Source organism: Apium graveolens, chromosome 11 (assembly GCF_009905375.1).
Source record: "Apium graveolens cultivar Ventura chromosome 11, ASM990537v1, whole genome shotgun sequence".
Taxonomy (NCBI): domain Eukaryota; kingdom Viridiplantae; phylum Streptophyta; class Magnoliopsida; order Apiales; family Apiaceae; genus Apium; species Apium graveolens.
In genome coordinates this window covers 141,745,182-141,772,145 of record NC_133657.1, presented here as the reverse complement: position 1 = coordinate 141,772,145, position 26,964 = coordinate 141,745,182, and the positions used below count along the sequence as shown (strand labels likewise).

At 31.1% G+C, this 26,964-nt stretch overlaps 1 protein-coding gene across 1 annotated transcript; it reads left to right on the top strand.

The window, feature by feature from the left end:
• The first annotated feature begins 8,269 nt into the window (after positions 1–8,269).
• On the top strand, positions 8,270–26,439 carry LOC141695964 (uncharacterized). The gene is made up of 7 exons (XM_074500164.1): positions 8,270–8,720; positions 8,812–9,270; positions 9,391–9,694; positions 9,765–9,937; positions 10,130–10,792; positions 25,520–25,843; positions 26,093–26,439. Exons 1-7 carry the CDS (start codon positions 8,270–8,272, stop codon positions 26,437–26,439), a joined length of 2,721 nt encoding a protein of 906 aa, XP_074356265.1.
• The last annotated feature ends 525 nt before the right edge of the window (positions 26,440–26,964 follow it).

Here is a 26,964-nt window from a genome sequence, read left to right as displayed (position 1 = left end):
GGAAGCTTCTCTGATAATATTGAGAAGGATGGATCTTGGGTTCTTGTAAAGTTTCTTCACTCTCATACTCATAACTCAAGAATTGTTTTTTCACAGTTCCTTATAATAAAATGTGCATCAATGTTTTTTATTTTGGTTTCAGCTACCAGAAAAGATATACAAAAGTCTGTCAGTCCACATTAAACTTCTGAGATTCAAGATTCATTTTCCCATATTTGCATATCTTCATATCTGGTGAGAAATCATCTCTGTTTTGATAGAAGCTAACATTTGTCTCTAAGTTCTTAGAACATAAACGTATAATCTGCATAAATAACATATCAGCAAAAGTCCAGGGAAGAAAGGTTCACAGTTCAACCCATATAGTGATATATTTCACCAGAGTGAAAAGAATTTGATGGTAACGTCGACATTGTGTTGGACTGCAATGCTAGCTTTCCTTGACTATATGGCTAATACATTTGGCTAGGACTGCTGCAGTCTTAGTTACCCAGACTCTTCATTTTGCCTCGAGTACCCGTGTCGGACACTCGACACTTGGACATGGGTATAGACACTTATTTTAGGCCAACAAAATGTAAATTTTTCAGAATATTGCCTAGTCCGACACTTGAATGAAACCCGTGTCTGACACCCATACCCGAGTCCGGGTAACATAGGCTGCAGTTAATACTATTAAATTGCAGTGATATTGCACCTTGTATCATGTATCATGCAAAGAAGTGCTGATGCAATTGACAATGATGGAGGAAGCTAATGCTAGAGGAATGAATTGAAGTTTAACTGTAATGCCATATTTCAGTGTTAGTGTCGGTGATTTTTGCTAATTTGTAGTATATGCTTATTGAGCTTCAATTTTCTAAATTATGACCAAGTAATGTAAGATTGTAATAGTAAAATAAATTGTGAGTGGGTTATTCTTTAGTATATTTGGTCCAAGAGTATGTGAGACTGCATGCTATGTTTAATAATTATATTAGTATCTTCTTCGTGAGGTTTGAACTATCAGGGCTTGCCGTGTTCTATTTTAATATATCAATTGACTTTATAAAAAAAGGGCGTTTTTATAGTTACAGAAATTGCATAGTATATAAATAATAAATTTAGTACAAGTTTATTCATTTTTACATTTTATTGAAAAAATCAGATTAAAAAGTATCATATTATATAAATAATAAATTTAGTTTATATGCATACTTTTATTGTATTTAACTAATAAAATTATTAAGTTCATTCAAATTATGTACCAAAAAATATTATGAATATAAAAGTGCAATATTAAACTATGAAAAGTTTGGATAAATTATGTAACCTTATGTGATATTGATTTTGAGGTCAATTATCTTTTGATATTAAAATCTCAAATATTGAATGAATTAATGAAAATCTCAAAAAATTTAAAAAAGAGATAGTGTGATATTTATGTGATATTTTTATGCATTTCAAAATATATGCATACACAGTTTACATTTTCAAAAAAATTATATTTATCTGCATTTCAAAATTATTGTTATATTTTATGTAATTTTAATTTTTTTACAGCAAATTATGTCGAGAAAAGAAATATTTTAATTTTATAATATTTTTTCTAAGAATTAATTTTATAATGCTTAAAATAGGAGGTGTCAATGTAAGGTGAATATAAGTAATATTAAATTGTATTTTTAATAAAAAAATTCCGTTAGAAAAATAATTTTAATGCATTAATATTTCCTTTTGTAAATTGTATACATCAAGTATAAAATAGTGGTTGTCAATTAACATATTTTAAAATTACTTATGTAGAGTATTTATATATATATTTTCCAAAGTTTAAAGTGTGAGGTGTTGCCATGGCGAGTAATATTGAACTAAATTGTATATCAAAATTCAGCTATTTAGATATACTTTTCATTTGTCTATAGTATATATTTACCTTTTGACAATGAATGTAATTTATATAATTTTAAATTTTTTTACATCAAACTGTGTCGAGAAAATAAATATTTTGATTTTATTATTTTTTTTGAATAATCAATTTTATAATGTTTAAAATTAGAGGTGTGAGTTTAAGGTGGCTATCAGTAATATTAAATGATATTTTAACAAAAAGTTTTTGTTGCAAAATAATTTTAATGCACTAATATATATTTTGCAAATTGTATACATCAAATATAATATAATAGTTGTCAAATAACATATTTTAAAATAACTTATGTAAATTATATATATTTAGTTTTTCAAAGTTTAAAGTGCGAGACCGGTTGATATTGAACTAAATTGTATGCTATTTTGAATATAACTATATAATTTTTATTTGTATATATTTACATTTTGACAATTAATATAATTTTTATAATTTTAAAATATTTTAATTTTATTATCTTTTTTTTGAAGAATTAATTTTATAATGTTTAAAATTGGAAGGGTCAGTTTAAGATGGATATCAGTAATATTAAAATAATTTTTTAATAAAAAAATTTCGTTGTAAAATAATTTTAAAGCACTAATGTTTTACTTTGCAAATTGTATACAAATTGTATACATCAAATATAACATAATGATTTTCAATTAACATATTTTAAAATAACTTATTTCAAAATTTAAAGTGTGAGGTGTTGGACACCAAGTAATGTTGAACTAATTGATATATTTAACAATTGTATTAGTGTCTTCTTCGTGAGGTTTGAACTATCAGGCTTGATGTGTTCTATTTTAATGTATTAATTGAATTTGTAAAAAAAACTTACAGAAATTGCATAGTATATAAATAATAAATTTAGTACAAATTTATACATTTTTACATATTATTGAAAAAATCAGATTAAATAGTATCATAGTATATAAATAATAATTTTAGTTTATATGAATACTTTTTTATTGTATTTAACTAATAAAATTATTAAGTTCATTCAAATTATGTACAAAACAATATTGGATAGATAAAAGTGCAATATTAAACTATGAAAAATTTGGATAAATTATGTAACCTTATGTAATATTAATTTTGAGGTCAATTATCTTTTGATATTAAAATATCAAATATTGAATGAATTAATGAAAATCTCCAAAAATTTAAAAAAGGGATAGTTTGATATTTATATGATATTTTTATGTATTTCAAAATATATGCATACATAGTTTACATTTTCGAAAAATTATATTTATTTGCATTTCAAAATCATTGTTATATTTTAGGTAATTTTAAATTTTTTACAGCAAACTATGTCGAGAAAAGAAATATTTTAATTTTATAATATTTTTTTCAATAATTAATTTATAATGCTTAAAATAGGAGGTGTTAAGGTGGATATCACTAATATTAAAATAATTTTTTTTTATAGAAAAATTCCGTTAGAAAATAATTTTAATGTACTAATGTTTGCTTTTGTATATTGTATACATCAAGTATAAGTTGTCAATTAACATATTTTAAAATAACTTATATAGAGTATTTATATTTTTTTCAAAGTTCAAAGTGTGAGGTGTCGCCTAACGTGATGGCGAGTAATATTGAACTAAATTTTATATCAAAATTTAGCTATTATTTTGAATATTTTAATTTTATTATCTTTTTTTTGAAGAATTCATTTTATAATGTTTAAAATTGGAAGTGTCTCTTTAAGGTGACTATCAGTAATATTAAAATGTTGAAGAATCAAAATTTGTGTCGACGTGTATTTCAACCATCCTTATATTACTTCTATGTCATCTGTGTCGTTTTCAAACCTGATTAGCATTTGATAACGTCATATTTTTTGTTACAGCTCTCATCTCCCTTTCTAATCTAACTAAAGTAGGTTATAAGGTTAATATCTAAAACAAGTGCATATACTGCATCCGTTAATGTAGATTTTTGGTTATTGTTGCAATTTCGTCAATATTTTTTTGTGTATGATGTTCCATGCACGGGTAATCTTAGATTTATGTGAAAAGTTTAAACATGATATCGGTTTTAAGCATGTTGAAGGAGATTTTGACTCACAACAAGAAAACGGTTATCAAAATAACTTGATAATCATTACACGCTACTCAAACATAGGGGAGTAAAAAAATGTGGTATCACTGATACACATACTACATTATTTTTTTATTACTTATTCTTCTATTTCTTTTTATTTTGACATTATTAGTGGCAAGTTTAAATACAACATATCTTATAAATATTCCAGAATTTAATTTTTTTTAAGGGGAACTAATGAATATGCTTTCTATCTGGGTGATTATGCTATCGATGTGCGCATTTTTATACCTATATCACTTTCATCACCCTCAAATGCAAGTTACGCGTGACCAGTTATATTGTTACATTTCTTACCGTGTTAGACACAATATTCATGAAACAAGTTTTCTAAACTCTCAATCATATTCTTTGTGATTACAATTGATAGAGAATATTGTGGATACACAAGCTCTCAGTCAATTAATCAATGAAAATAGTGCATATCTGTTTAAAAGTTGAAAATATTATGCAACTCTACCATAATCAACTTCATTTAACTGTACTATATATTCACATGCTTGGGCTCTCAACCTATACTCAAACATCAGAAGAACATAATAGAGATACACATTGAAGTTTTATATTAATTTATTAAGTTTCTCCTCTTCTTGCATTCAGGTATGAACGACCATCATCATTTTTCCGCTTTGGATGCTACTCAAGTAGCTTGGAAATTGAAGGTTCGAGTGACAAGAATGTGGATATCAAGGAATAACCATGGGAGGCAATCAGGCATAATATTATTCTATTGGACTATGAGGTGTGATTTAATTATATCAGTTGTATTCGAACCATTGTTCACATCTCTTGGCGCATATTCTGCATATTAACATCCTAATTTTAATCTGATGATGAGAAATCCTGATTTCTTCTGCAACAAGATATGATCAAGATCATGATATGTTCCTTGATTTCTCCTTCATCAGGATATGAATCAATATCAGGATATGAATCAGGGTTTGTTAGCATCAGGATTATAATCATCATGTGATTACAATCTTAACTTTCAATTAGATTCTCCATGATTACAATTCACAGAGAATGTTATGGCTACACAAATTCCCAGTCAATTAATCAATGAAAATAGTGCATATCTGTTTAAAAGTTAAAAAATTATGCAACTCTACCATAATCAATTTTGTTTAACCGTACTATATATTCACATGTTTGGGCTCTCAACCTATACTCAAACATCAAAAGAAGGTAATAGAGGTACACATTTTTTATTTCCTCAAATATACATTGAAGTTCCATAATAATTTATTAAGCTTCTCCTCTTCTTGCATTCAGATATGGACGACCATCAGCATTTGTCCGCTCTGGATGTTACTCAAGTAGCTTGGACATTGAAGGTTCGAGCGAACAATCCCATTTCTCACATCTATTGGAGCATACTCTACATATTAATATCCTGATTCTAATCTTGATGCTGAGAAATTCTGATTTCTTATGCAACAAGATATGAATCAGGGTTTGTCAGTATCAGAATTAGAATGAGGATGTGATTACAATCTTAACTCTCAATTATATTCACCATGATTACAATTCACAGAGAATATTGTGGCAAATTCAGCATTAGGATTAGAATCAGGATGTGAATACGAATAGTATATTGTTTAATATCTATGTTTTTAGTTAACTTTTTTTAAAAACATTTGCAGAACACACATATGCTTGCAATCTTGCCATTAGCTATTTGGAATCAATTTGTGATTTCCATGACATCTACTGTTCAAGAGACTTCCAACAAATCTTTTAGAAAACTGAAGAATCATTTTGCAAATTATAGAGCATTGATATGGATCTGTGCTGATAAAAAAATATTTTAATTGTATAATATTTAAACGACGAGGCGTCGCAATAATATTAAAATATTTTTGAATAAAAATTTTCCTTTAGCAGAATAATGACTTTTGTTTTAATGCACTAATTTATATGTTTTGTATATGTATTCAGTAAAACATTATGGTTTTCAATTCAACGGTTTTAAAATAACTTATATTATTATTTATATATTTTAATTTTCAAAATTTTAAACTGCGAGGTGTCGCCGTAAGGCGACGCCGAGTAATATTGCACTATTTTTTATATTTAAGTTATATATATAGTAATACAGTTAGAGAGTAATTGACAAAAATTGATTTCAAATTCACATGTGTAAGTAATATATGTAGAAATGTAACATTGTAGTTTTCAATTCAACTGTTTTAAAATAACTTATATTGAGTACTTTCATTTTTTAATTTTCCAAATTTTAAACTACGAGGTGTCGTCGTAAGGCGATGCTGAGTAATACAGAACTAATTTTTTTATATTTAAGTTATATATATAAATACAATTAGAGAGTAATTGACACAAATTAATTTCAAATTCATATGTTCAAGCAATATATATAGAAATGTAACATTGCAGTTTTCAATTCAACGGTTTTAAAATAACTCATATTAAGTATTTACATTTTTTTAATTTTCCAAATTTTAAACTGCGAGGGATCGCCGTAAGGCGACGCCGAGTAATATTGAACTAATTTTTTATATTTAAAATTTATATACAGAAATACAGTTAGGGGAGTAATTGACAAAAATTGATTTCGAGTTCACATGTTTAAGCAATATATGTAGAAAAACATATATGTGAAAAAATATTGATCAACTGAGAAAAACTTAAACAATATTTATAACAAAAAACTGTGTAAATAATATTTATTGACTGAAAAAGTGAACGATACAAAATGAAATATAAACAAAATATCAACACCTATCTAAATTGAATTAATTATAAATTAATAACAAAATATATAAATGAAATTGTATGATTTAAAATATTTTTAAAATAAATTAAAGTTCAATGAGATACTAATTCATATTATTACAGGGAGATACTAATTTGTTAAAATTTGTTCACAGACACATGTTTACAGGGAGATACTGATTTGTTAAAAATTTGTTCACAGACACATGTTTACAAATGCACCAGAAGCCAAATTTGAACATAAATCAGGCTCAACTTGATCATCGCATGCTGGAAACTCCTTCACAAGCTAAAAAAAAATCAGCGTAAGAGACGTGTAACAGTTCATATTCCAGAGCCTGAGAAAATTGGTGTCAAAAGGCCAGGTATTCCGATATACTCATTTGTCAACATCACACAATATTAAAAAGTATTGCAACCTTGAACTGATGTTTTCTATTATTTATACTCAGTTTGGTTTTCAGCTTCACACGGCATGTCCCTGTCTTTGTGAGCCTATATAGTTTCGTGCATGTTTATGATTTAAATTTGAATAGCATTCTCTAATATTAATTTCAGATAACAATGATTCAATAAGAACGCCTAGATCAAATGACGGTTCTTCTGCATCTGGTAAAAGGAATTTGTTTGAAGCATTCAACGACGCTGCTGAGATACAAATTGAACACATGCCGGACTATGAGCAATATATTTCTGGTAAAATATATTAAGACAGATTTCAGTCAGTTTTTAGACAATAAGCCATTTTCATTCTATTTATTATTTTTTCAGATGATAATGAGATGACTCAGACGCTGAAGGTATGTACAAACTGATAACCACTCATTACAATCAAACCTCAATGATTATCCTATTTAGATGACCATTAATCTATTTCTTTAATATTATCATAGTACAACTCATAGAGGTGAGTACTTATCCGATGATGAAGAAGACAATAATCAATATTTCTCAGGTAGCATAAATATTTTAACTACGTCACAAAGGAAACATAATTTATGAAACTATGACATTTTAATCTTTATATTAATTTTTATTGTCAGATTTATGGACGGGATACATGGACCTCGGGCCTCCATCTAAGGTATGTCAGAAGTGTAACGCACGAATGTGGAATGAAGAACAGAACAATAAATCATCGAAGATAGCACACCAACTTTTACAATGTGTTGCAAAGATGGTCAAGTTAAGCTTCCTGCTGAAAAACGTCCTCCTCCCTTCCTTGCTTCTTTTCTATCTGGAGGTGAAAAATTTGATCACTTCAGGCTCAACATAAGAACATATAATTCCCTGTTTCAGTTCACCTCAATTGGTGGCAAAATAGACCGCAAAATTAACAATGGAGGAGGGCCTTACTGTTTTAAACTTAATGGCCAAAACTATCATCTAATTGGAAGCCTCAAACCCAAGGATGGTCAACCAGCAAAATTATGCCAACTGTATGTGTATGACACTGAAAATGAAATAGAAAATCGCATGAATGCAATACCTGGCTCGTAAGTGCTTGATCCAGATATTGTAGAAGGGTCGTTAAAGATGCTTGATGAAAATAATCAATTGGCAGAAGGTTTTCGTTATGGGCATGATCGTATTAATCTTGGTGAAACAGACGACTTTAGTTTGCTTTTGGTTTCATCTAAGTCAGCCTCTGGCAGGAAAAACCAGGTTGGACCTTCAAATGAGGTGGCATCCTTGGTAGTTGGAGATAGCGATGATACTTGCCCATTCAGAGATATTGTCGTTCAAACAAAGCAGATGTATCTGAAAAGAATATATGTAACCTGCAAGCACTTTATGCAGCTTCAGTATCCGTTGCTTTTTCCTTATGGTGATGATGATTTTCATCTAGATATTCCCCTTCACAACAAGAAGCCTAAAGTGCCGGATGAGAATGTAAGTGATCTACATCCAGATGAGACTCAGCACAAAACTACTGTCACAATGCGAGAATATTATGCTTATAACTTAATGATACGCCCAGAAGAAGGTACTTTTAACCACTGTCTTCTGATGCATAATATATTAGGGTTGTGCTCAGAATTATATCTTTAGTGCTAACTTTATATTTACTATAACAGGCATGAATCTTCATCTTGGCGGTCGTTTATGGCAACAATTTGTGGTAGATGCCTTTGCAGCAGTTGAGCAATATAGACTGGACTGGACTCGAGCTCATCAGAATATAATAAGGTCTGATCTTTATAAATCTATTCGTGATTCAATATCAAAAGGTGATACAAATCCATCTACAAAAGGCAAGAATGTCATCCTTCCTGCAACTCACACTGGTTCGCAAAGATATATGAATCAATACTTCAAAGATTCATTAGCTATTTGTCGTACCATCGATCATCCATCCCTATTTTTGACAATGACGTGTAATACACAATGGCCTGAGATTAAGATTATGATGAAATTTTTCCCTGGAGTAGATGTTGCTGACAAACTTGATGTGTCAGCAAGAGTTTTTAAGTTAAAACTTGACCAGTTGCTGGACCTTTTCAAAAACAAGAATTATTTTGGGAAATGCATAGGAGGTAGTAATGCACTCTTATGATTTAGTTTCTTCCTTACAATTATAAAATCTTAGTTTATTACATATTGTTTATACCTTTTAAAGTCGTAAATAAATATATCATCGTTTCTTTCTTTTGTAGTAATGCATGTAATTGAATTCCAAAAGCGCGGTCTTCCTCACTGTCACATGTTAATATGGTTACATCCGAGAGGTCGCCAACAAAATATTGATGACATTAATCAGTTAATCTCGACTGAAATACCGGATAAAAATCATAATCCTATTGGTTTTAATGTTGTCAACAGTCACATGATTCATGGCCATATGGAAAAGATTACTCCTACTCTCCTTGCATGGTTAAGGGCAATTGTGGTCGCCATTTTCCTAAAAGGTGTTGATTTTTTCATATATGGCATTTGCATTGGTATATGTTTAATAAGCCTGTATTTTTATACTAAAATTTAACAACATAAATGTAGCAATATAATAACCATCCTTTTTTTCCTTATCCAGGTTTAATGCTCACACATTTTTTGACGATTGTGGTTTTCCTGTATATCGTAGACGACACACAGGATTGACTGTGACAAAGAAAGGAGTGGAACTTGATAACCAATACGTGGTTCCTTATAATAGGGATTTATTAGTCCGTTTCCACTGTCATATTAATTTGGAGGTTTGTAACAGTTCGCGATCTTTGAAGTATTTATTTAAATACTGCTAGAAAGGTCACGATACGACTACCATGATTTTGAGGAAAAAACAGCAAGGAAATGAAGCAAGCACTTCATCTTCAAAACCAAAGTAAAATGATGAAATAAAAAATTTCCTTGATGGTCGTTACATATGTGCTTCGGAAGCTGCCTGGCATCTTTTAGAATTCGACATACATCATCGTTTTCCTACTGTTGAGCGTTTGTCAGTGCATTTGGAAGGCGAAAAGAGTGTGTCTTTTGAGCAACATGAAAATCTTCAAGATGTTGCGGAGAAGGCTAAAAAGAGATTTAGCAAATTGGAAGGATGGTTTCAGGCAAATAAAAATATACCAGAGGCAAGACAGTTTACATATCATCAGTTTCCTCATAATTTTACTTGGAAACAGGATCAAAACATGTGGAAGATTCGTGAACGTGGTACAGTTTTTGGGCGTTTATCTGATGTTCATGCATCTTCTGGAGAAACATTTTATCTGCATATGATTTTGATGCACATTAAAGGAGCAACATCTTTCAAAGACCTCAGAACTGTTAATGGCATTATGTATAATACATACAACGAGGCATGTGATGCTCTTGGCCTATTAAAGGATGACAAACAATGGGATGTCGCCATGACCGAGAATTCCAATCATGCTATGCCCTTTCAGATGAGACAATTGTTTGTATTCATATTATCTAATAATCAGGTGACAGATCCTTTGAAACTATGGCAACAACATTGGAAAGCAATGGTAAATGATGTTCTCTACTCACGGCGTAAAATTTCTGGAAACGTTAATCTCCAGCTAAGTGAATCAGATATCCAGAACATAACTCTAATAGGTAATTTGAACTATTTAATTTTTGTCTCATATTTCTGGAGATATAACTGAAGTCATGTTGATGTGTTATATTGAGCTAAAAGTTGTTATATTTCACATGGTTATAATGAACTCATTTTTCCTTTTTAACTATAATTTTCTATGTAGCAGATTATAGAATCCTAATTCTGCCTCAATTAATTGAAGATATTCCTCGCACTTAAAATTTAAAATATCATTACTATACCCACCTACATTTATAATAGTTTCATGTATGTGACTAATTTCTTATTATGAGGAATAAGCTCCTTGAAATGATAGTTGTTGCAAACTGTTTGGTAACGTTAATCTCCAGCTAAGTGAATCCGAATTTCAGAACATAACTGTAACAAGTAATTTGAACTATTTAATTTTTGTCTCATTTCTGGAGATATAACCGAGGTCATGTTGCTTTGTTATATCAAGCTCTGTCACTTTTACATGTTAGTCTTCATGGTTGCTATCAGTATACTATTAAGTCTATGTGTAAACAAACTTTTTAATATGTAGATGGACAATTAACATTAATAGATTTTTTTAATCTCAATATACAAATATAATCCACTGTCAACTTTCATTATTGAAGTAGACACCATTGTATAATGCTATACAAAATTGAAATATCTGATTACTAATGTTTAGACAGTAATAAAAATCAACCAAGTTTTTCTATATGCCAAATCTATTCACATATCGTGTATCAATCTAATGCAAAGTTTAAGCAGGAACAAGATTGATAAAAATATTCTCATACTTTAATGAATCTTATTTATGTTATGTAATATTTACTGGATTTTTTTAAAAAGTATTTGATTAAAAAAAATATTTACTCAATTTTGTTGTACAAATTATTAAAATATTGACTACTAAAAACGTAAAAGAGAAATGTTAAAATATGAGTTAAGAGACTTTTAATTGGTTAGAATGTGTGAGAAAGAAAACTAAATTAAAATACTGAGATTTAACGTTAAACTATAATATCAATTTTATATTTCAAAATAAACAGAACCTAAATAACTGTAATAAATAAATAAAATAAAACTAGAAGATAACCGTTTATGTTATAAAAATTACAAATTTCGTGGAAAAAAATTCAAAATTGAAGAAATTTGGAACGCAAAAAGTCCCTAGTTAATATTCTAATAATAAAATCTAACACCATGTGCATACTTATATATGAATTAAAGTATATTAAATGGTATGTCCTGTTATTCGAAAAATGTTTTGAAAATCAATCTGCTCCGGGGAAAAACCTCCAAGTCCTTGTAAAGTATTGTCAATCACAAAGAATCCATTCAGCATTACATAAATTAATGAAAACAATGAATTCCGAAGCTGCCAACCTGAACTTTCAGCTGAGTTGGTTGGCCTCTGTGAACGGTCATGGGGAATTGAATCCTCTTGCATTTCAAAATGCATTTCTGAACTTTGGGTTTTAGAAAATGATCATTTTCAGAATTTTATATTATTATAACAATTTCTATATCATCAATTCATCAGCCAGTAATATGATAATACCGTTTTATTATTTACGACGATCATAGTTCTGAAAAAACTCGATTAGTTTTTGGTAATATTCTACAAGATAAGTAATCATTTCCATTTTTAAACTTCAAGATTAATCAATAAAAATTCTTGTTAATCAGTCTATCACCTATGACCTATATATATTAAAATAACATAATAATTTTTGTATTAGATTTATCTAAAATAGTAAATTTTAGGTACTAATTTTCATTATGTATTATTTCCTCCATCTCATTCTTTTCTTTACAATTTTTTTTATACTTTTCAGTATTTTAAGGCTAATATAAAATATAATTTTATATATTATTTTTAAATTTTTTATTTTTTTAAAAAATAAAGAACTAGCAGTGCCGAGTCTCCCCCTAACGAGCATGTTACTTGCTCACGAAAGCAAACTCGGTATTAAAGTAGTGGTTGGTCGCAACTACTCGACCGAGCCATTAGTTTCAAGTTCGAAACACGACTCGTAAAAGGTTCGGTAGACTCGAGTTCGGGTTGAAAACTTTAATTAATTCATTAAAAATTAAAAAAAAATCAAAATATAATCAGTTCGACTCGATAAAAATAAATAATATATAAAAAAGTATTAAATATTATATAAAAATATATTTATAATAAAAAAATAGAGCCTTGATAAGGCTCGCGAACTCTAAGAGCCGAATAATTTGAAACTCGAGTTCGGCTCGGTTAAAAATTAGAAAAGCTCGAGTTCGAACTCGGCTCGATTATTTTTTAGTCGAATTTAAATTTTTTACAAACCAAGCTCGAATGGCTTACGAACAGTTTGATTCATTTACACCCTACTCGCAACTACCTTCTTCCAAAAGTTCCGTGGACGTTTTACAGTTGCCTTATAGCATAGCTAATTAATGAATGAACCAAGGTTAGTAATCTGTTTCGTGTCAAATTTGTAATATTTATCTTGTACTTAGTTACAAACTTGTTTAACAGTTATATATTTAAATACGTATGGACTGAGAGCCGTATAAAAAACGTACTATGGAGTATGGTCACCAAGAGCTATAGTTTCATCAGTTACTTGTATAAAAACACTAGGTGCACGTATAACGTGACAACGTAATGTCCCTTCTAATTTCTAAAGTACGTGTATTTATAACTGCCCTGTAGCCCGTACAATTACATGACTGATTATCATATTTGTGATTTTATTATTTTATAAAAATAAATTATAAAAAATAATATTTATATATTATTAAAATTAATAAAATTAAAATATTTATATATTATTTTATATGTATTATATTATAAAGTGTTCAAAATTTAGATAGTTTAAATCTTAAAAAGTCCTTGTACTACCGTCAATAGATCGCTTCGCTGGCACGGGTGTAGGAACCTATAAAAAAAATGGGAGTCTTGAAGCTCGCTTCGCCGGCACGGGTGCACCAACCTATAGGTAAGTGGGAGTCTTGAATAGCAGCTGCTTTTGTGGATGATTTGGTATTTTTTTTAATATTGATTTTTTAATATTTTCTTGATTTATTAATTATTTTGTTATATTATAATTTGGATTCCTAAAAATGATTTTGATAGTGTTTGGTTCCTAAAAAAAGGAAGATTAAAATTGAGTGCTTGGTTCCTACAAAAAAGGTAAGATGGAAGTTGAGTGTAATTAGAAATTAAGTTGGATACAAATTAGTATAGTTTGAGTTATATTAGATACATGATTTTATATTTCTAATTAAATTTTGTTTAAATTTTGTTTTTCAAGGTTTTAACATACTAACCAAGCGACTAAACGGAAATATGTTTCGCATATAATAGTATATTATTTGAGTCTTATTTTGTATGTGTTATTTTATTGAAGGATTCAAAATTTAAATAGTTAAAATTTTAAAAAGTCCTCGTACTACAATCTACAACCTATAGGTCGCTTCGCTACGCGTATGGCTGAGTATTCGGTCGGTTTGGTCGGAAACCGAACCGAATCGAGAAAACCGAAAACCGAAATTCTTAAAATTTTCAAATCAAACGGAACCAAAGTATACTCAGAAACCGAACCGAAATGTTATAATCAGTTCAGTTCGGTTTGAAAAAAATAGAAAGAACCTGTTTAAGGAAAAATCTTTGATACTTTAGGATGAAATTGAATTGAATGACAGTATGTTGAAATTGAATGGTGGCGAACAAATGGGTCAGTTTATATTTAGAAATATTTAGGTCATGTTTAACATTAAGATTTAGTAATAGAAATATTATATTATAAATAAAATATAATTCAAGAACGCATGATGGGGTTGAAGGAGGAGGAAGAGGATAAGGGGTTTGATTGAGATATTTATTATCTTCCTTGTCGCGTGAAGAAGAAGCGTAACTTGCTAGCAATGAATCCATTCTAATTTCGCCCGCAAGGGTCGGCTCATTTGGTTAAAAAAGAAATAACTATTCTCTTGGTCATATGTTGAAATCCCACGAGAGGAGAATTTATGGTTATGACTCCTGAATCAGAGCATGTCGCTTAAATGCGGTTTACCTTGGTTCACGTAGTTTGCAGACTATTGCATGAGCTCATAGGGTATACCAATCTGAAGGGTAGCGGATGCGGGTTACCTATGATAAAAAAAATTCATCCTAATTTAAAATAATTACAATTGAGAGAGATATTGATGATTCACAATTTACATAGAGATATACAATAGCTTTGTGTATAATGGGAGAGAGATAGAGATAGTCAAGTGAATTCTGAAAAGAAGCAGGCTGGGTAGTGTAGAAAGGAAAAATTATATGATCATGATTGTTACGTGGGCCTGTTAATAAGTGGGCTGAAATATAAATATTGTGTGTGTATATATGTATATATATCGGTTAATTCGGTTTTAACCGAACCTATACTTAAAAAATTGAACCAAACCGATATTATTTCGGTTCAAGTCGAGAAATCGAATTAACCGGATTTTAAAAAAACTCAAAACAAACCGAACCGAAATTACCCGGTCCGGTTCGGTTTTTCAGTTCCGGTTCGATTTTGCTCACCCCTAGCTGCGCGGGAGCAGAGCATATAGGAAAGTATGAGTCTTGGTGTAAGAGGATGATTTGGTATTATTTTTTTTTAGTATTGATTTTTTTAAATTTTTCTTGATTTATTAACTATTTTGTTATATTATAATTTGAATTTCTAAAATTAATTTTGCAAGTGTTTGTTTTCCTACAAAAGAGGTAAAAGAGAAGTTGAGTGCGATTAGAAGTTAAGTTGGATAATAATTTATTGAGTTTGTATTTATATAAGATACGTGATTCAATTTTTTTAATTAAATTATATTTTTTAAACTTTTTTTTGGAATGTGTTAACATATTTTTTAGGTGCCCAGCGTATAGGAAAGTATGAGTTTTGAATAGCGGTGATGTATGCGGATGATTTGGTATTATTTTTTTAATATTGATTTTTTAATTTTTTCTTAATTTATTAACTATTTTGTTATATTATAATTTGAATTTCTAAAATTAATTTTGGAAGTATTTATTTTCCTACAAAGAGTTAAAAAATATCTTAAGTGCGATTAGAAATTACGTTGGATAATAATTTATTGAGTTTGTAGTTATATTAGATACATGAATTAAATTTTTTAATTAAATTATATTTTTTTAAACTTTGTTTTGGAATGTGTTAACATATTTTTTAGGAAGGTATTAACCAACTGACCAAACGAAACCATGTTTCGGTTATAACAATAGAGTAAATTGAGATTCTTGAATAGTAGTGATGTTTGTAGATGATTTATTTTTTTTATTATTAATTTTTTAATATTTTTTTGATTTACTAATTGTTTTGTTATATTATAATTTGAATTACTAAAATTAATTTTGGCAGTGTTTGGTTTTTACAAAAAGGAAAGACTGAAGTTAAATGTTGTTAGGAATATGTTGTGTACTTGATGATAAGTTAAACAAAACACCTTAGTAGATTTAATATAGTGTTTTTGTAGCTCTCGACGGATGATCCCTCTAACATCCGTTGAGAGAGTAGCTTATGTATTAATAAGTCTTGTAACACATTTCTGCAGTCTACTATACCTTAAAGATCTAGAAGTTGTAGGATACTCAAAGTCATGTTGACTACTAGTTTGATATGCAAAATAGGTTGGCTAATTGTAAATATTAGATGCCTTGTAATTTTGTATAAGTGAAATAGAGTAAACTGCTATGGAAGACTTTCAACGGATGATTGTATAAGGTTTCGATGGATGACCCAAGTCACATTCAACGGATGATCTAATGAAGCTTCGACGGATGTTTCAACACAGTTTCAACGGATGATCCAATGAAGTTTCAATGGATGTTCTAATTCAAATTTTAATTGATAGTGACTTGACAGCCACAAGGATTGATTAGATGCAAATGGAATGTGGCATCCTATTTACAGGTTTTAGAGAACAAAAAAACATTTCCATTTTCATGCTAACTTGAAGATATTCAAAGATGCTGGATAGAGAAATGAAGAAGAATGTAATTAGACTAATAAACATTTTGTCTCATATGTTTTATCTTTTTATCATGTAACTTGGTGATTTATAAACCAAGTGTAGCAAGTAGAAAAATATGATACAATCAAGTAAGCAAACATCCAACTGGAGAAATAGAAAAAGCAAAATCTGTAAAGAATTTTTCTGTAGTTTGAAGTTCTACTTGTAAGCAGCTGTGTGCAAATCTTGCTTCACATAGTTTTCGATTTTATATATCTCTCTGGTGAAAAAGTTCAAACCACCAGAAAGTTTTTAAATACTTGTGTTTTATCACTTTGTATATGATTTCTTTATCACTTTCATTTTGCACTTTAGTCAAATCAAACACAGTTTTATATTTAAGAAAGAACAGTTCTTAAAATAAAAAAGAAATCAGAATTACATTCACCCCCTTCTGTTATTCTTTGTTATTTTTTGGGAATAACAATTGGTATTAGAGTAAGCTCTTTAAGAACAAAGAGTTTAAAGATCACAACAACTACCAAGATGAGCAGAAAATATCTTGGAATAAAAATTTCATTTCTGGACAAAGACAACTATCACCACTGGAAGGTGAAACTTCGCCTGCATCTCCTCTCTCAAGATGAAGAATATGTGGATTGTATTGAGAAAGGTGCACATGTCCCTATGAGAGCTACTACAGGAAATGAGCCATCTATCCCAAAGCCTAGAGTAGAATGGTATGATCCAGATATTGAGTAAGTTCATAAGGATAAGAAGGCCATGAACATTGTTTAATGGTGTTTGTGGTGACATGTTTGACAACATTATCAATTGCAAAACTATTAAGGATGTCTGTGATACAAATTAAGTTATATGTGATAGAACTGAGGAAGTAAGGGAAAATAAAATGTAACTCTTGATTCAGCAGTATGAGCATTTTCATAATGAAGAAAGTGAGTCACTCACTGACATTTTTAGTAGGTTTCAAAAATTGATAAATGCTCTAAAGCTGCATGGAAGAATATATCAAACAAAGGATTCAAATCTCAAATTCCTTAGATATCTACCAAAGGAATGGAAGCATATGACAGTCTCGCAAAGAAACTCTCAAGATTACAAGGAATTTACCTTGGACAGACTGTATGGGTTCTAAAGACCTATGAGCTTGAAATAAAGCAAGATGAGAAGCTGGAGAACGAAAGGAAGAAGGGAGGATCAATTGCATTGGTTGCTGAGAAAGAGAGAGAGAGAAAAAGATAAAGGTAGAAGTTGTGGAATCTGCACCAAACCCTAGAATTTGTGAAGGCAAAGGAAAGGGGCTAGTAGCTGAACATGAAGACCATTTTAGTCAAGATGATATGGATGACATAGATGAGCATCTGGATTTTCTATCCAGAAGGTTTGCCAAGCTCAAATTCAAGAAGGATTTTGGAGCATCCAAGTCAAACAGATACATGGTTGACAAGTCAAAATTTAAATATTTCAAGTGTGGCTTGGGTGCTCATTTTGCAAGTGAATGCAGAAATCCTAATTCTGATAAAAAGAAGTTTGAGCCTGTGGATTACAAAAAGAAATACTTTGAGTTGCTCAAACAGAAGGAAAGGGGCTTTCTTTATCTAGGAAAATGACTGGGTTGTTGATGGATTAAGGGAGGATGAGGATACAAGCTATGTCAATCTAGCACTTATGGCCAAATCGGATGAAACAGAGGCCGGTTCATCTAGTAATCATGTAATCACTACTAATCTAACACATTTATCTAAAGCTGAGTGTAATGATGCTATAAATGATATGTCTACTGAGTTATATCATCTGCGTGTTACCCTAAAACCTCTCACGAAAGAAAACACTAAAATTAAAGAGAACAATTTATTTTTGAGTGAAAGAAACAATATGTTAGAAACTCAATTTGTTGAGTTTTAGAAACTGAAGATGGAGTGTAAAATTGCAAAAGATGAACTGACCGAGTCTTTAAAGAAAGAGGAGATTTTAAGAAAGCAACTTGACCGAGAACAAGAAGTAATTAAGGCATGGAAATCATCTAGAGATGTCCATGCTCAAATTACTAAAATTCAAGGTATAGAATCTTTCTGTGATGAAGCCTGGAAAAGGAGCAAAGAGAAACTGAATCCTTACTTGGAAGAAGGACTTTCTGTTAGTGTTTGTGCCCTAAAGACAACACTATTATGTTTATATTATGAAATATTTGGATTATTAATTATGATTCTATGGATTATTCTTTAGTAATTTATTATATCTTTATTTTTTGCAATAAAATGTTAGATTAATAAATATCCTTGGAATATGATATGTAAATCTATATCTCTAAGTACGTGACTTAGAATTGAGATTATGAGAATAGTATTGATATTCCTAAAGGTCCCTAGTCAAGTATTATTATTAAGGGACAATAATAAATACGTTGAGACTAGTGTGTTTGTTGACTGATGATCACATCTCATTGCTCATAGGTATGGTGATACTAAAGTTAAAACACATGCACATGTATTAAATACATGGTGCTGGATTGACCCAATGTGAAATACTACATGTTTAAAGTGTCATAAGTTAATCTCACAGTAATAATGATGTATTGGTCCTTTGACGGTTTGACCTGAAACCATTATATTTCTATACGAGAATTAATATACTTTGATACTATTAAAAGTTATCCTTGACCGGATAATAATAGAAGTAGACATTGGGTATATTATGAATTGTATGAGAAATATGAATGATCTAGATGAGATTTAGCCCTCCTTTATTAAAATAGTGATATTATTGGCCTCTTGATTGAGTAAGACTATAAAATGCATGGTCGTGCTCAAATACTGATCTGTTTAATAGTTTACTCATTGATCAAGAAAAGAAGGAATTAAACGTTAACAGTGACACAATGCATGCCTCGAGTTTGATCTATAATATAAGGCTAAAGGAATTATATTATATTGTACATTATTCATGAAAGGTTTAATTGAATATTATTACTTGGGGAGCAATGATGTATTACTGAATGCCTCTCATTGTTTATAATTTTATTAATAGAAAATAAAATTATTGTCAACGTAATAATAACTAAAGGGTCACACACAAAGAACGTTTAAAACGGAGTGTTATTTAAATTATGAATTTAAATATTTTATTATTGTTAATTCAAATTTAATTGTTAAATTAATTAAGTGAGACTTGATTAATTGTATATATATTAGAATTTGAATTTAATAATAATACAAACCCAAAATCAGAATGGGTCCTTTTAGAAGCCCATTATGATTAGGGTTAGGCCTGAATCTCCTCTCTCCCTATATATACATTAAGATGTATATTTTTAGGGTTAAAAAGTTTATCACGATTTTAGAACCCTAACAGCTCTACATCTTAGAGAGGCTAGAGAGAGAGAGAGAGAAGAAGAAGAAGGAAACCAAATCACCTAGTACAGGCTCCGGTGATCGTTGGACGATCGGACGTTCGTGTGGATACCTTTGGAGAGAAGATCTTCAAAAGGAGACTTGTTGTGTTGGTTCATCAAGATCAAAACTCCCATTACAGTCAGAAGGAAAACTTTATTAAGGTAAATATCTATTCTCCATAATTATTCGTTCATTATACATAAATCATGCGGTAGGGATTCGAAATTTTTGTTTTTCCGTTGCGTTTTATTGAGTGAATCCCTAACAATGGTATCAGAGCTATGTGTATAATGGGATAATTTGGTTACGTATTTGACAGTTTTTCAATATATTAAGCATGAATAAGATCTACCATGTATGTATGTGATACCGTTTATGTGTGAGATTTAATATGCATGTTGTTATGTTGATTTATGATCAAACTGTGATGTAGAGCTTTCTGGATATTCACGTGATGTAGCATATGATGATACTAGCACGTTATATTATGCCATGACTGATTAGTATGCGATTTATATGTTATGCATGATGTCTGGTTTATAGATATTGATATAAACTGTTGGACAGATGGTGTATTGGCATGATCTGTTAAATGGGGATTGATTAGTACGTATATGATACATGCTTCTGGAACTACATATGATGTAGTAGAGGTAGAGACTGGTTCAGATATGATCCGTTGTTCCGAAATTGAGATTTCTGTACAAGACTGGTCTTCCGATAAAAAAAATTCTTTTCGAACTCAACCCTAGCCGGGGTCTGCCGCCCCGGACCCCGCCCGGGGGCTGCCGCCCCCGGACCCCCGCTATATTTTGTTTTTCTCAAGTTCTTTATTTATTTATTTCAGCATGGTGTTGGTTATGGCCTTAAGACCTTTATATTAAAGTTTATGATTTTGGTTTTATAAATATGACTTCATGTTGTTTTCATTATTCTTGTAACTATTTTACCTCGAATGTAACTCGAGTTTTCTTATGTAAGTACATTAGTATAGGTTGTTTTAATGTAATATACTCTAAGATGGCATTATCCAAGAGGAGAAGCAATAATCGAGACAAGAAGAATGAAGACTTGTAATTGTAATTGTATTTATATTATTCACCATAGATTGACCTTGATCCTTTCATTAGCTTGAAAGGATCACATAGGATAAAAGCCATAACCAAGCACGTTTACATACCGCACTTTACATATTGATGTATGAATGTATGTATAGAATTGTTAATGATGCATGCTTTAATTAGATTAATCATGCATGAATGTATTTATAAGATACGTCACCCATGCCATGCCTTCTAAACAAGATAAAATCTGTAATGACTTAAGATTTTAAAATTTCCAAACGATTATGAGATTCTCGTGTTTATGAAACACGGAATGAAATACGAATCTTCTTTATTTCCGACATGGGGAGATTTTGTCAACAACGGGTTCATTGAACTTGTAAGTATGTGGGTTTTAAGCGAGACCGATGTGACTCCTCCACTTCCTGGAAATCAAACCATTGACGAGTATTGATTTGAAGTATTTTATTCAAGGAAAAATTGGGAATCTCATTATGATGGGATCATGATCGTTATAATACTAACAAAACCCTAATGTTTATATTAAGTTGTTTAGATGCCTTCCAATATGTCCTACGCGTTAACCCCTAGATCGATAAGGAGTGGGTTCGCCAGAGCGAAGTACTCCCATATATCGTGGGACAGCGTGTTGAAGTATATGATACTTTTTAGACCTTTGGGTTAGTTACCACAATAGGATTGTGAACTTAGAGGCATAGAGTTTGGTGAGGTTTATTGGATAAATAAGAATAAATGTTATTCCACTAAACTATCCAAGATTTATATAGTTGATATAATTGACAAATGTTGTCTACCTTATTGAATCATGTTTTAGGAGTAAAGCCAAAGCCGAACTAAAATATTGTGAAATTTGGATCTTGGCTCACTAGAGAGTATATAGAAGATATTCTTTCTGAATTAATAGTTAGGGCTATTAATTTGATAAAATAGTGGGAGATATATATTTTGAATATATATAAATAATCACTTGAACATAATTTAATAATCATCTGTAGACTACTTTATCTTATGCATTTTAAACATTGTAGATATCAAATGGCAATCAATTCAAATAACTTCTCTGTGCGATTAGTCCTTGAGAAGGACAAGCTGACAGGAATAAACTTCCTTGACTGGCAGAGGAACTTGAGGATTTTCCTCAAACAAGAGCGCAAGCTCTATGTCATAGATATCCCTCGCCCTGCACCTCTCCCTGAAGGAGCATCCCGTGCTCAACATAATGTTTATCAGAAATATATCAATGATGATACGGATGTTCAATATCTCATGTTAGCGACCATGAGTGTTGAACTTTAGAAACAATATGAGAATATGGATTCTTATGATATGATTGAGCACTTTAAACGTATGTTTGAAGGACAGGCTGGTCAACAGAGGTTTGATACTTTCAAATCATTGCATGCATGTAAGCAGGGAGAACGTGATCCGGTTGGACCGTATATTCTAAGGATAATTGGGTATATTGAGTACCTTGCCAAGTTGGGTGCCCCGATTGTTGTGGAGCACCAGATTGACCTAATTTTGCAATCTTTAATCAGCAGCTGTTCTCCATTTGTGATGAATTACGATATGAATGAGATAGATAAGAACCCCACTGAATTGTTGGCTATGTTGAAAACTGCTGAGAGCAACGTTCAGAAGGCGTCCCCTTCTCCCATGTTGATAGTGAATAAGGGGAAGGCCAAAGGAAAGGGTAAATGGAAAGGCAAGAGGAAGATGAGATCTAAATCTAATTCCAATCTGAAACTTGATCTGATCAAGACATTGAAGCCTAAAGGCGGTGTTCCAAAGTTTGGTGATTGTCACTATTGCAAGAAACCAGGTCATTGGAAGAAGAACTTTCATGCTTATTTGGAGGATCTGAAGAAGAAGAAGGTTGTTGTTGTTGCTTCTGATTCAAGTATTTATGTTATAGAAGTCAATTTGTCTACTTCTACATCTTGGGTATTAGATACTGGATGTGGTTCTCACATTTGTATAAATATGCAGGAACTACAGGGAAGTAGGATATTGGAAAAGGGAGAAGTCGACCTTCGAGTTGGCAATGGAGCAAAGGTTGTTGCTTTAGCTGTAGGGACTTATCATTTATCGTTGCCCACTGGGCTTGTTTTAGAACTAGATAACTATTTTTACGTGCCTGTGATTTTCAGAAATATTATTTCGGTTTCTTATTTGGACAAGAAAGGTTTTTCATTTTTGATTCAGAACAATAGTTGTTCCTTTTAATTCAATAATGTTACCTATGGGGTTGCACGTTTGTTTAATGGTTTATATGTTCTTAATTTAGATACTCCTGTCTATAACATAAATAATGATAATAAACATATTAAGATGAAAGACTCAAATCAAACATACCTTTGGCATTGTCGTTTAGGTCATATAAATGAGAAACACATTTTCAAATTACATCAAGATGGTTATTTGGATAAGTTTGATTTTGAATCATACGAAGAATGCAAATCTTGTCGCATTGGCAAAATGGTTAAAACTCCTTTTACCAGACAAGGTGAAAGGGCCACCGAACGATTAGGACTTATACATAGTGATGTATGTGGTCCAATGCGTACGATGACAAGAGGTGGCTTTTACTACTTCATTATATTTACTGACGATTTCAATAGATATGTATATGTGTATCTTTTGAAGAACAAATCTGATTCTTATGAAAAGTTCAAAGAATACAAGGATGAAGTGGAAAAGCAAACAGGGGAAAGTATAAAGGTTCTACGATCAGATCATGGAGAAGAATACTTAAGCCTCGAGTTTAAAGGTTTCTTGAAGGAGTGTGGTATCGTATCACGACTTACTCCTCCTGGAACGCCTCAATGTTAAAGGCTCTAGTATACTTGTTCAAATTTACAAGTTAAGCAAGTTAGTGATAGAATATTCATTAGTCAAACTAAATATATTTATGATTTTTTAAAGAAGTTTGACTTAATGGATTGCACATCTGCAAAAACTCACATGGCCACTGCAATTAAACTTGAAGTAAACACTACTGAAAAGTATGTAGATATTTCAAGCTATAGAGGCATGATTGGCTCACTTTTATATTTAATAGCCAGTAGGCTAGATATAATGTTTGCTACTTGTCTTTGTGCTAGATTCCAGGCTGATCCTAGAGAATCTCATTTAGTAGCTATTAAGAGAATTTTCAGATATCTCAACGGAATACCAAAACTTGGCATTTGGTATCCTAGATATTCTGGTTTTGATCTAACTGGTTATTCAGATGCAGATTATGCATGTTGTAAAATTGATAGAAAAGGTACTACATGAACCTGTCAATTTCTAGGAAATAAGCTAGTATCTTGGTTCAGTAAGAAGCAAAATTCAATCTCTACTTCAATAGCTGAGGCTGAATATATTGCTGCTGGTAGTTGTTGTGCACAGATTTTATGGATGAAAAATCAACTGTTGAACTATGGTCTACAGGTGAATAAGATTCATATTTTCTGTGATAACACAAGTGCCATTGCAATTATTAAAAATCCAGTACAGCTTTCAAGGACCAAGCACATTGACATCAAGTACCATTTCATTAGAGAACATGTCATGAATGGTACTATGGGACTTCATTTTGTTCCAAGTGAGAAGCAACTTGCAGACAACTTTACCAAGCCACTTGATGAATCCACCTTTACTAGGTTGGTAAGTGAGTTAGGTATATTTAACTACTCCTAATTTTTTTGATGTCTAAGCAATTTGAAATTCAGCCAGAATAAAATTTGACGTTTCTAGTCAAAGATGAAATTTTAGCTAAGTCAGAATTTACATCTCGACGGATGTTCATTATCCGTTGAAAATGAATATTCGTTGAATTTTATCATCCGTTGAAATATTAAATATTATTCTGGGTATTTTTATCTCGATAGATAATTATTTAATCCTTATCCGTCGAATTGCTCTCAATCTTAGCCGTTAATTCTAGGCATTATCCGTCGAATTTACTTGCAGCTTGTAAGTATATTTCGATGGATAATCATTAGAATTTTGACAGTTTATTTCTTTTTTAAACGGCTATTTTGGGCTAATTTCATTGGTTACTTTATTTTTACTTTTTACTTTAAACCCTTTATTTATGAGAAAGTATAAAATCCTATTTCATTTTCATTTTTACTTTTATCTTTCTCAAGCAATTTCTCTAACTCTTTCGTCTCCAAGCAAAAACCTTCTTCTCTGCAATTACTTTCACTCTCAGCAATGGCACCAGTAGTCAAGATCATGTCTCAAACTGGGTTTGTTTATGAAAAGAACAACTTCGTAGCTTTGGTGAACAATGAGATTGCTGCTTTTAAAGACTATCACAAAATGATGGATTTCATTCGAAGTTGTAAACTAAACTATGCTACGCTGGAGTCTCTTGTCATCTACTATGAAGTGGTTGAGGATATATGGACTACTTCTGTTTACAACTCACAGGACAAAACTATTACCTTCACTCTTAAATGTAATAATTACTGCATAAATAGTGATGTAATTCGAGCATGTTTCCAATTGCCTGAGAATAATACATTAGTTCCACACACAGACACAGATGTAAGCTCTATGCTTATTTCTATGGGTTATTCTTTTGAACCTGCCAAACTAGGTGAGATTAGGAGAAAAGGCCTTAGAAAGGAGTGGAGCTTTCTCTGTGACTCTTTTATTGAAGTCTTTTCTGGAAAAATTAGTAATTTTGATGATGTGACTTACTCACTTGTTAACATGCTGTATATGCTGTTTAGTGATAAGTATCATAATTTTAGTGAGTCTATCTTGTATGAGTTAGGGTATAAGCTAGGAGACATTAAGAAAAGATCTAAAAACATATATTATGCTAGATTCTTTATGTTGCTAGCTAACTTTGTTTCTGAGAATCTTAGCATTGAGAACCCAATCAACAAGCTAGATTGTTGGGCTCAAGAAAAAAGATTTATTCCCGATTTGAACAGGGCAGACAACCTCAGTGAGGTTCCTCTAATCTACCTTCCAATCATGGAGAGGCCTCAGGTAAGTGAGGTAAATACTTCTGTCTCTGCTACTTCTCCACCACAAGTTTCTTTGCAGACAACTGTGGCAATGGCATCTGTGAGTTTTCCCCAACAGATACCTACCCAAGCAACTAAAACAAAATTTTCTAAATCCAAGTCTCAAAGACCCCACTCTAGTTCCTCTCAAAAGGGACTAGTTTCAAAAACTACTTAAACCAAATAGGAGAGTGTGAAGGGGAGTAAGCTTGGTGAGGGACAGGGTGAAAATCAAAGAAACTCTAAGAATAAGAAGGGATAGATGTGTGTAACCCATCCAAGCCACACTACAGTTTCCCAACAAATTGTGGTAATTAATAAGGAATCTAGCGCATTACTAGTTGCATCCATCCAAAAGGATGTAACTATTGAACAAAGCTCTCAGCCAAAAGTCCAGGCCAAAAGGGTTAGGGACACAGACTTACCTCAAACTTACACAAGAAAGAAGAAATCTAAAACACATGGGGATACACATGGTGCACACACTATGCAAACTACAGTCAAAGACTCAGTTATAGCACCTTCTCAAAGTCAGGTTGATGTGGCTCCGATAAATGTGGAGTCACATCAAAAATCTCTTATAATAGAAGCACCTCACACACAAAACTCACCCACTAACTCTCTGGATATGAACATGATTCATACATCAATTCCTGATACTCCGTCTTTAACTCTCTTGGAGAATCCAAAATCTCAAGCAAGT